The sequence below is a fragment of the Callorhinus ursinus genome, unplaced genomic scaffold (assembly GCF_003265705.2).
Source record: "Callorhinus ursinus isolate GAN/ISIS: 27379988/994484 unplaced genomic scaffold, GSC_fseal_2.0 scaffold11, whole genome shotgun sequence".
NCBI classification, from domain to species: Eukaryota; Metazoa; Chordata; class Mammalia; order Carnivora; family Otariidae; genus Callorhinus; species Callorhinus ursinus.
The window spans coordinates 55,594,655-55,606,961 of record NW_027397073.1 but is presented as its reverse complement, the minus strand read 5'-3'; the positions used below and the strand labels follow the sequence as shown (position 1 = coordinate 55,606,961).

The window sequence follows — 12,307 nt, the reverse complement described above, 5'->3', positions numbered from 1 at the left end:
TAGAAGTCCCTAATTACAGATTTACATGATAGACTTATCAAGGAAAAATAATACATTTCAAAATGTACTTACAGTCTTAGTGATATTATCTGTTTTAAATGTTCCTTGTTGAAGTGCTTATCCTGTGTGCTCTACCTTCTGGAGGTGTGAGGGCAGAATTCATGTACTGTGTTCTTAAACTTGATGTTTGGGTGCCTAATGTTAGCACAGAATAGTTTTGCAGATTATTTTCTCATCATAGCTAGATGACTTCATTTGCTATTGTTCACAGCTATTGAAATGAAATGTGACAGGGTGGTCTTAGTGGTCCCATTACAGACATTGGTAGATTATCTCTCATCAAAGCACCACTCTGTTCAAAGTTTTGGATACTACAAATGCACACTAACTTCTAAAAGTCCTGGAATAGCTCACTGGTTTGACAGTAAAGCACCCTATCCCAGTGTGTGGGTCCTCTCCCAGTGTTAGGGTCCTATCCCAGTGTGTGGGTCCTATCTAAGCGTGTGGGTCCTATCCCAGTGTTTGGGTCCTATCCCAGTGTGTGGGTCCTATCTGGCCATAGATTTGTGGATGTCAGCACACAGGTGTCCAGGGGAGACCCTGGATTGGGCAGCAGACATTTCAGGATTTCTCAGAAAGGTTTTAACCCTCTCCAGGAGACTGTAATGTCTTCCAAGGAACGGGATGAGATGCAGTTGTTGCACCCCTGCCTCTACGTTGCCCTACAGGTCTGGATAATGGAAACCTTGAGTGATCAATAGGCTGGCTGACAATATTGCCTGAGGAAGGGTTTACTATCTTAGAGGGTAATGTCGGTGTTGTCACTGAATAAAGATTTTTTTTTGGCGTCTCAACTGTACCGAGCACTGTGCCAGGGTTGGAAGGTCCTGTGGGACGTGGTTTTGCACTGGTGACCGCGGTGGGTGGTGCGGCTGGGAAGGAGAGATGGACCATGAACAGGCACCTGGCGGGGGGGTGGGTCAGGTCCCACAGGAGGCGTCACAGGGTCATTCTGCTGCTGCAGGCAACAGTTTCAGTGTGAAGACATTGGAATTCCTCCTCCCAAGATGCTGGTCACACCAAGGTTGTCTTTTGAACTTGGGGGTCAGAGTGGGGATGGGGAGCATGTGAGGGCAACTCCGGGTGTTGGTTTACAGACAAGCTTAGTGGGAGTAGCATCTTGGAGATGTCTTGTTCCCTTTCTTTCATGGCCTTATAAAGACTGGCAAATACCTGTCCATTTTATTTTCTAAGTAGATCTATCCTTAAATGACCCATTGGAATGAAAATAGAATCACCTATTTTTTAATATAAAATAAGTATTATATATTTGCATTATGAAGGAAGCTATATAGAGATTATGGTTTGTTTTTTCATTTCACTCTGCATTCTAAATAACCAAGAATCATGAAGTTGAAAAGGTACACAAACCTAAAATTCAGTGAATAATGCAAGAGCCTTTGGCTTGTATTTTACTTTGCATGTATGCTTTGATACTCATTTCAAACCAGATAGTAAAAATTAGAATATTTTTTCTTGGCAAAGCAATAAATTTTAACTTCATACGAATATCATAATTATAAGAGATGTCAAAGACCCTCCACTGTCTTTGGGCTAACAAGTCTCTGTGCTGGTGCATCCAGCCGTGGCGACCGTGGATCTTTCCTTGCATGACCTGCTCTTGGAAGGACTGACTGCCGACACAACGTCAGAGCTACTCTGACCAGCCAGTAGCCTCTTCCTATTATATATGACATGACCACTAGCCTGTGTTCTGTTGCACCTTACCTGCCCTAGAACGTTCTTTAGAATGCTCCTAATTTTACTTGCATTGTTTCTTCACAAAAATTTTCTATGTGTAGTGTTGTTTCTATAATCACCAAAGAGTTGAAAGCCGATAAGGGTGAGGACACAGCTGCTGATAGCGTACCACTGTGATTTTGTTACAGACCCTCCCCTTCAAATAATCCTACACTCTTTATTGCTGCTTTGCTTAACTCTTTTTCTGAACATTAAAAGCCTTTATGTCCTAAGGAATGGCAGAGCAGAGCGAAAGAAGTGACTGTGGAAGTTTATATTCTTTAATGTGTAGTTTGTGTTTTTTACAGTGATGAGAACATCCTCCCATCATTTGCTTTGAAGTCATCACTCTCTTCTTCATATCAATGGACCTGTTTTGTAACGGAAGTCATTAGGAGCCGACTCTTTTTATGTAATACCTGCTCACGAATTTCATACAGTGCCAGGCAGTCAGGGAAAACTCAGCAACATGGTGCAGTCTCCCACGTGATTCTAGGGTTAGCGTCTACATTCCACTAGTAAAGGCAAAAAGTGTATGTAGTCACAGTTACTGAGCAGTGTGTCTCACTCAGTCCAGCACAGTGGGTTATTCCTCCTTCACTGAACTAGACAGCTAGCATGTATTGAGCAGAAGGCGAAGTGATTGGCCTGAGTTCAGGGTCGTGCTGTCTGAAGACCACATGGCATTTTAAAATACCTGGACCATTGTCAGCTCAGGAAACTGCTCCCATTGTGAAAAGCATGTGAGGAGCAGGAGGAGTGGCAGTCTCTGACTCGCTGTGGTGCTCCTGCCATTTCCATTGCTGAGTAGCATGGTGGGATCAACCAGACTTCGTTCTGTTCATTCCAGATATTTGACGAACATGTGCATGGTTACCCTCGCTATTGCTTAAAGCTAGGAGTAGTTAATTAAGAAAGTCTATATTTATAAAGCCATAAAAGTTTTGAGTACAGCAGTTGCATATCGAGCAGTATAGCAGACTGAAAAGACCACAGATCTGCAAGTTAAGAAGCTTGAATTCTTGTCCTGACCACCATAATATGATTTATGATCTGGCACAAATATTTTGACCTCCCAAACTAGTATTTCCTTATTTGCAAAAATTAGAGTGGTCTAGGTCAGTGTTTCCCAACCTGATAGGGAATACCTAAATAAGATTCACAAGCTTACCCCTGGAATTCAGATTTTTTTGGGACCTGAAACTTTATATGTCCAAATATCTCTGAGTCCTTTCCAGCTTCTCCTGATCCTGCTGTGTCCATGGTCTCTGGACTTGCAGAGCCTGCTATATTATTGTCCTGCTGCTTTCGACTGGACTCAAAGGGCAGGTACCACGGACCTTACACAGCCATAAGCAAGTTAGCATTTCATGGTCAGACCGTATGATGGGAGCTTTCTCCCCTTCTCTGAATGGAGCATCTTTCTATCTATGATGAAAGTGGACGTTGTTATTTGATGTTTTGATTGGGCAGCATATAGGGGGTGTGGTCTCTTGCATCTTTTGCGAGGAGCTCCCTCTGGGAGTGTTAACTGCCTAACACTTCACAGGCAGTAAACGCTCATCCTTCTCCCTCAAGCCTATAATCCAATTGCTTCTCGGCCTTTTGGCTAAAATCAAGTGAAGCCTATAATCCAAAACTAACTCAAAGCTCCCAGTGAATAAACTAGTACACAAGTCTTGGAGGGAAGGTGAGCTCCTTCCATTTCATCCAGGCATGTATTATAGACATAAGGGTGGAGCGTTTCCTTCCTATTAAAACATGGCAATTCTGCCAAGACTATTCACAAGTTATTCAATATAGGGATGTCATTAATTGTAGAGTTATGTTTAGAGTAGAAGCCACGATTAATTATATACATATAAACAAGCTTCCCAAACAACTCTCAACATTTTTTATTAAGAATAGCCAAAGTGCTAATTTTAGGAGGGATTAGGAATGCCTAGTTCTTTTTTTTTTTAAGATTGATTTTATTTATTTGAGAGAGAGCAAGAGAATGAGTAAGAGAACACAAGCAGGGGGAGTGGCAGGCAGAGGGAGAAGCAGACCCCAGCTTAGCAGGGAGCCCAACGTGGGATTCGATCCCAGGACCCTGGGATCATGACCCGCTTAACTGACTGAGCCACCCAGGCGCCCCAGGAATGCCTAGTTCTACTTTAGATGTAATTTGCAGGTTATTGGAAAGATGTTATCATTACCCCTCTTTGGAATTGTGTTATAGAGTGTTTAATTCTTCTAAATAATTTCTTCTTTTCATAAAAGGGAAAAAAGGCAGTTAAAGGATTGGAGAAGCTCCAAAGCGTTGATACGGTTTTAGGCCAGTTTTGTATCTCCCTTCACATGAATAAGGAAGTCCTAGGAGTAAGGAAGGTATAGTTACCACCTTTTTGGGTCCTATTTAGTGTCCTGTTGCATGAGGCAGAGTAGAGGGAGGAAGGAGGGGAAGAGGGACAGAGAGCTCGAGGCGGGGGAGGGGTAGAATGAGAAATAAACATATAGAGAGTGGGGGGGGGGCTGCAGCACTTTCACTTTGATTAGATGGGAGTAATTCATATATATAAACCAAACACCAAATTAGTCTTTTTTTTTTTAAGCTGATTTCATATAAAAGACAAACTAGGGGAGATTCAGCACAAAAGAAAGTTTTAGTTTTTATAGTAGCTTTTTTTAAAGATTTTTATTTATTTGAGAGAGAGCACAAGCTGGGGGGTGCTGGGGGGGCAGAGGGAGACGGAGAAGCAGAATCTGTCTGAATAGGGAGTCTGACACAGGGCTCAATCCTAGGACCCAGGGATCATGACTTGAGCCGAAGGCAGACCCTAAAGTGACTGAGTCACCCAGATGCCCCGGTTTTTATAATAGCTTTGAGAGAATTTGTGTAAAAGTTAAGATTTAGGAGATAGAAGACAAATGCATCTGCTTTTATGTTTTTCTTAAAAGTAATGAAAACAATGATACAGGACAGTCTAGTAAAGTAGTTTTGTCTGACTTGCTGTTAGATGCCATATTGCTCTCTATCCCCCCCACACCCCCCAGTATGGTTATCAGTTAGAGGCAAGTTTAATTCAATTTAGTTCAGTTGCATGTAAACCAGGTATTTCATGTGTGCCAATAATGCCTCAAGTTTTTTCTACTCTTAAAATTTTGTGCTTCTGTGTTACCTATGTGGACCTCTCCCAGTTTTTCCCTTCCATAAATCAAGAGTGTTGTTTTTCTGAATTTTTGAAAGGTCAGAAACTGGGTTACAAAACAGGTTGGCATTTTATGAAGGCCTCTGGTATTTGGTAATAAGAGAAGAGCCTAGTTTTGTGTAAATAGTTGGATACAAATTGGTGCCCCAATCCTGTACCCATACTTAAGCATGAGATCCAATTTTTCTGGGATCCTCTTGTTATTAATCAGATACCCACCATATTATTCTGTCTCTTATTTAAAGCTCCACATGTGATAAGTGTATTTTATATTTGCTAAGAAAATCTTTGCCCACTGTTTGCTGTCTCCTTTTAAATACTGAGCAGAGCCTAGTAGAACATGTTTCACTTTTTACCATAACTGCTCAGTGGGAAGCTCTGTCGGATCTGTGGAAGGGGCTTTCAGAAAGCTGTCCATTGTTGCTGAACTCTTTTCTCACCACGGGGTGGTCGTGGTGCTCATTTCTGTGATGGAGTAAGTATCGTTATTGTAGCCACTGGTCCCCAGGGCTCTGGCACATTTCTAGATGGGGTCCTGCATCGGGTGGATGGTTAGTTGGCCTTCCTTTACAGATATTGCCACAGCTATATTTTAAAGGTTTTTCTAGATCATCAGGTTAGACAAAACAGTCACATTTGTAGGAACCTTTCCTTATTCTTTTGTTGCATTTCCATTTCACAAAATTATTACTCTATTTTACCTACATATCATGAAATCTGACAGCCTGAATCTTGGGACAAGCAATCATGGTGTTTGGTTACATTATTTTCTTCTTCTGTTTGAGAAACTCATTATTACAGCACAACGGGTATTTATTGTCCCTTATTTCATTAGGAGATGAAGAATAAGTATGTTAATCTATAATTTCAGTTTGAAAGGTATGCTTATTATTTGCATTCTCTAGCATTCAAAGGTAATTATTTCATTAAATCTTCTTAACAACTGTAATATAAATTTCCTGGGGGCGGGGTGGGAGAAACAACAACAGCAGGATACTGCCCTAAAAGTTTCCCATATAAAATAAAGATCGTGAAATCCTGATTGTGTGAAATGAGAGTGTGTGCATATTTGAATAGTTTCCTTTATTTATTTCTTTTTAGTTCTGCTGCTTCCCTTGCTCCAGTCCTAGCAGCTCCACGCTGCACGCCCACAGCCTGGGAACAGGTCCGCTTCCTCAGCATGTGCTCACAGCCCCTGACTTGCTTCCTGGCGCACCGTCTGCATGTCCTTCTCTGGAGGACGCGTGTCTCTGCCCAGCTGCACTTTCTCTGTCCCTTCCTTACGCTCTTTTAGCCTCTCCCTACTCTGTTTCCCAGAGCTCAGGCCTCAGGCCTCTTCTCTCCATGGCTGCCACTAACTCACCGTGGAATCTTACCTAGTCCATGGCCTTGAGCACCAGGGGTAGACGCCATGGCTGCAGGGTACCTCTAGCCCCAGCCACAAGGCACAGCCTGCCCCAGGCCCTTGCCTGATGTGCTCCTTAAAGAACAGGCTCAGGGAGTGTGTTCTTATTCATTCATCAGCCCTCTCTATTCTCCAGTGCCCCCACCTGACCCAGAATGTCACTTTGGCCCATGGGATCTCGTCTCTTGCCCCCTTGCCTTTGTCTGCTCAGCTCCAGCCACTTGGGCCTTCCTGCTATTGTCCCGGGAAGTGTGCTTTCACTCCGTGTAGGATCCTGCTCACATGTCTGGACTTCTTCCCTGATTACCGGCCTTAAGAGCATCCCCCACTTCTGCCCATCATTTTCTATGTCTTCCTAGCACCATCACTATCTGACATTCCATTTTGTTTCTCATTTGAGTGTTTATTCTGTCTTTGGCTCTGGGGGGACAGGTCTTTCTCTTTGTTCTGCTGCCATACCCTTGGCACCTGAAATCCTGTCTGGCACATAGCAGGCGCTCAGTAACTCTTTAAATGAGTAAATAACTCTCAGTGGCTATTCAAAAAAACTTAAAGAATAGTATTAAGAAAATAAGAGTTAAAGTATCTTAACTTGTCTGTTATCAGTATCAGATTTAAATCTGTTCCAATTTTCTTTGTACCCTCCAGCGGATATTACCACCTGATGCTAAAGTCATCTCTTTGTAAAACACTTATTAAATGAATCAGGTTAAACTGAAAACTTTTTCAGCAGTGGGTAATTAGCTAGGAAAACTGCTGCTTGATCCTCGTGCCGTGATGCAGGCCAACATCAATGCGGAGCTCACATATGTATGTAATGGAACAGAGCATCTTCATTTGCTTCAGTGTCATTGTTATTCTGCTCCTGGTCACCTCTAGACCCAATAAAATAACAATTTGGAGAGGGGGCTGCCTCCTACTTAGAAGGAGGGCAGTGAACTCAGCCTCTAACCCACAATGAGTGGGGCAATAAGCCTTTTCACTCACATCACTGGTGGTCACCAGTTTGGGCCATTTTGAAGTAAAGGCCAGTTCCCTTTCTCATTTTCTAGAGATGGGTACAAACTCTTTAGTGTATTGATTTTTCCCTTGATATCTTACATCTTCTTTACGTGGCAAATAATGCTCACATGCAATTCTAGTTTTTGTCTTAGAACAATTACTTGATTTCACAAAAGGAAAAACAAAATAAAATTGCTGTTTTCTTGTATGGCCTTTTCAGCTGCAAGTAACACAAAAATCTGTTGACAATGGTTTAATCAAAGGGAGGGTTATTTGTCCTGTGTGACAGACACTGATGTGGTAGGTCCACCCTGGCATGTCCTGCCTCCAGGCCCATTTTCCTTTATCCTCTGCCTTCTTCAACACTTTTGCTTTTGTCTTTGTGCTTGTGGTCTGAGCCCTTAGGTCTGCGTCCCACGAGGGTCGAAGAGGTAGTTCATGGACAAAGCAGCGAGAGCATCATCTTTCCCCTTCTACTGGGAAAAAAGTATTTGTTGGCATCCTTATGTTGCCTTTCCCTTAGGTCTTATTGTCCCAGACAGTGTCAAATGACCACATCTGGATGTGAGGCTGGCAAAGCCAACCTTTTTAGCTAGGCACATTGCTGCCCCGAACCAAGTCAGGGTTCAATCAGCAGTAAAGAGGGAATGGACGTTGGGTGGGCAGCTGCCGTGTCCGCCCGGGCTGCTGATGGCAGCTGGGTGATTCCATGTGAATGGGGGTTACTGCATCACGTGAGTGTGGAGCATTGTTCCTTACTCAGATAATTTCCAGTCTACAAGGATATTTTCCATTTCATTTTGCCTTTGCAGGAAGAACTCTGCCATTAGATTGACTCCTGCCTAAGTACAATTTTCGTAGAAGATTTGGAATAAATTAGGAGCTATTCATGCTGCTTGATAGTAGCTCATAGTATTCAGAAATAGAAAACCAGAGATTGATTTTAGACAAGCTAAGCTCTGAAATAAGAATAAAATGGGGATTAGCTCTCAGCATTGTGGTCAGGATATACCAAATAATGCTTACAGGTGTTACTTGTTGCCTTTATGATTTGTGATTCATTTATAAAACGTATTTGTTCAGTGTTTGTTAGGCGCCGGCGGCTGCTGTAGTGGGTTCTGGGGCTCCCATGGCAGGCACATTAGGTAAGGTCCATATCCTCACTGCAGTGAAGGGAGACAAGAGATCAGCAGATAAACTAGGAAATTAATTTCAGTTAAAGTGGCAAAAAGAAGGCAAGGAAGGGTAAAATGTTCTGAAAAAAAATGATTTCAAGTTGAGAACTTTTTTTCCTGAGCTAATTCTCTAAATATCCAAGTTAAAAGGAATATAGTCTTGGTGAAAATGCAATTATTTTCTGGGGAAAAAAACATTACTTTTTATCATAGGTTCCCTTATCCTAGAGGCAATAATATGAAGGATTGTAGAATTCACAGGTTTCTTTTCCCCAACAGATGGCCGTCTAATTCACCGTTGAGTCAACCCATTAAACTTCATCATACAAAATGTACCAAGGAAAATTGTTAGATTCCATGCTCTTTTATTGCATGTTCTTCTTGACTTCTTCTTTGTTATGACCCTTGCTTGTGGTTCTTAATGTAATAACTCTTCTCACAATAGTTGAGGTCATACCCCTCCTTACGTATCTAACAAGGAGAGAAATATGACCCCCAACGGGGCTCTGGAGATAAGTATGCATTGATAAATATTTAAAAGATCACTTCAAGCCTTAATTTAATCAAGTGCATTGAAATAGTCCTGAAAAACATATTAAGGAGCCTTCACTGACAGTTTATTGAAATGTTTTCCACACAGAGCGAACTTGGGCTGACTGAGGGAGAGCATTTGTTTGGTGCTTTGTTTATAGGTTTAATATTTCAGACCTTTGTGACAGTGGCCTTGGTAGTGCATTGTGAGGCGCAGTTTGGAGAAAACTCTATATTCTGTGCTTATTTCTTATAAATCTTTTTATTTACTGACAGACACAAACATACTTCTTAATTAGAGACTTGTTTACAGTTTTTTAACATAGATTCCTTGGATTTGTTTAAAAGTTGTTTCTTTTTTAAGGCTGCTTCCAAAAGCTACCTTTGGATGGAGCAACTCGTTTCTCTCTGTTTATCCCTCAAGGGGTTTTGCAAAATTATGAGAGCATAATACATATCTAAGACAGACTTTCTTGTTGCTCAGTAGACAATGAAAATCTATCTGAGGTCTAAATATTTGTTGCAATAGCCTGTAATATTTGTTGTATGTAGGCCGTTGGCTTGTATATAGCCTGTGAGCATCTATAGCTTATGGGTTGTAAATAAAGCTGTAGAAATGGATGGCCCAGGAACATGCCTTGAGGTTCTCTGACATCTTCAGGTTAACTAGAGGAGGGGAATCTGGCAAAGGGTCTTACAAGAGAATGCCCATATGCAGCAAGGAAACTGGTAGGGGGTGATGTCCCCAAAGCTTGTGGACAATAACAACTCGAGAAGGGTTAGTGATTAATAGCACCAAGGCCGAGAGTGTGATGCATACTCAGCAGCTGCACATCGGCCTTAACTCATAGAAGGCACCAATGATCTGAGAAGATGGACATGGTTTGAGTAGTGAGATGTGAGGAAACAAAAGTAACTTTTTAAAGACACTTGGCTGGGAAGGGGAACACAGTGAATGGCTGCTAAAGGGGAATGTGGGTTCCAAAGAGAGTGTTAAGCTTTTGTTTTCTGTTTTGTTTTGTCTTTGTCTTTGTGGGGAAACTGGAGTTTGTTGAAATACTGGTACAAAAGATTCAATAGTCCAGGAGTGACTAGAATATCTGAGATTCTGAAGACCCTGTAGAGAAGACCCAAAGAGAATGGGCGAGAGCCCGCACTCTGGAGGGGAGTGAGTGCTCCCTCACTGGGATGGAAAGGGAGGAGGGGATGCTCTCCCCCAAAGACAGGCTCCAGTTGTCCCAGTGAAGTGCAGGCAGGCGCAGCTGTGAGAGCCAGAGGGTGGAGGCTAGTGGAAGCCTGGGAGAGTGGGGAGGGGCTCAGGTGACACTGAAGATGATAGTTTTGTTAACAATGAATCTGCACTATTGTGTAATTTTTTCCAGAAGAACTTAGTCCTGCAAAACACAGACCAGCAGCGTGCTGCCACTGACCCATGGCTGGCTCTTTATTTTCTTTCCACAGCCACCTGTCAGTGAGGCAAGGGTGCTTAAGTTATTGGCAACAGAGGGGAACTACTGGTTGGCAGAACCGAAGACGAGGAGAGGGAGTTCTGATGGGAGGAGAATGGATGGGAAAGAAGAGAATTTGTGGCCTGGAAACTCCCACGGTATTGAAACATCAGCAGCAGCTGGGCTACCTCAGCAAGTGATCTGGAAGGACACGATTTTGCAGTCAGCTGGCTTGTTTGCTTAGTGCTTTTGGAAGCAGTATCATTTTGGGTGATGACAAGATCTAGAGGGTTTTCTTTGGAGGGAGAGCAGACCAAGGAAAATCACAGAACAGAGAAAGGTGGTTTAACTCCTGAAAACCTTTAGAGATAGATTGCCCTTGGGCTTGACAGAATTTATCTCTGGCCTGGAGTGGTTATATATAGTACATATTAGTGTCAGTATTAGTATTAGTATTAAGTACATACGGCATTAATAATAGTATTAATAAAGCATGAGTGTTACTGTACATAGTATTAGTACAGTGTAGTATGGGTCAGGCAGTTCTTTTTTCAGCTAGCTTTGAAAACTACTTGAGTAAGCATGGTAGGGCTGTGTTCACCATCTTTGGCATGCCTCATTTATTAGCTGAATTTTTTCTTTTTTAACATTTGATTTATTTATTTATTTGAGAGAGAGAGAGAGCCCAGTGAGGGGGAGGGGCAGAGTGAGAGAGAGAAGTAGGCTTTCTGCTGAGCAGGGAGTCTGACTCGGGGCTCCATCCCAGGACCCTGGGATCATGACCTGAGCCAAAGGCAGACCTTTAACTGACTGAGCCACCCAGGAGCCCCTCTTAATTGAATTTCTGTCCCGCATTTGGGGGAGCCTTGCTGCAGTTGAGTGGGAGTTTCAAGGGGAACCACAAACCAGACCTCACCCTTTCACATTCTTAGCTCATGGTTATATTGCCTTTGCCAGTATTATTCTCTGAAAGAAATGAGTGAATGTTCTCATATTTTTAAAACATTTCAATGCCTATATATTTTGCTCTGCCTCAGATACCAGTTGCATTAATTTTATCTATTACAGCACTGATATTTTCTGCTAAATCATGTTCTGAAACATCACAAGTATCCAGTAAGTGTTTTGGTGATGGTTTGTTTTTAATTTGCAAAGTCTTAATGAGTATCATTTACATATTGTAGTCTTTTTAGTTCTTCACTGAGGGTGTTTTCAAGGTATGTTCTTTTACTTCCTGAAGGAGCAAATGATGTGAACATCCTTCCAGGTCAAGCTGTTTGTCCTACCCCAGGGTGCCGAGGAATAGGCCATATCCGTGGTCCACGGTATTCAGGACATCACAGGTAAAATTTTTTCTTGTTTAAATTATTTTAGGGACAAATTGGAACAGTGTGCAGATTAGCAGCTATAGTAGCAGCATAAATGACTCTTAGGAGCCAAATGCCTCCCTGTCATACTCCCTTCTCTGTGTTCCTAGGGCCCCTCCTTGACATTTCCTGCTGCCTGCCCACCTCTGCCCTTCCTGGAGCCTTCTTGGACCCTTGAGGCCTTGCCCAGACCTGCATCACTTCCCAGAGCCTCTGCTCTCTGACAGTTTCCTTAACAAGTGCCCATTACATGGGACACACTCACCACTCTGTGTCCCACCCCAAGCCTGAATTCTCTCCACACAAGTCCTGAGTCCTGCTGTCTTCTAGAGAAATTCCAGAACCTCTTGCCTTTTCCCCCTGTTGCTTTCACTTTGCCCTTATTTCT

General features: G+C 42.5%; 1 protein-coding gene across 7 annotated transcripts in view; it reads left to right on the top strand.

Moving 5' to 3' along the window:
• Window positions 1–12,307, top strand: part of L3MBTL4 (L3MBTL histone methyl-lysine binding protein 4) — a 508,459-nt gene that overhangs the window by 323,750 nt on the left and 172,402 nt on the right. For all 7 annotated transcript variants that reach the window (XM_073898504.1, XM_073898503.1, XM_073898505.1 and 4 more), the window contains one exon: window positions 11,793–11,895. In XM_073898504.1, the coding sequence (XP_073754605.1) occupies window positions 11,793–11,895 (103 nt within the window). The remainder of the gene's footprint in view (window positions 1–11,792; window positions 11,896–12,307) is intronic.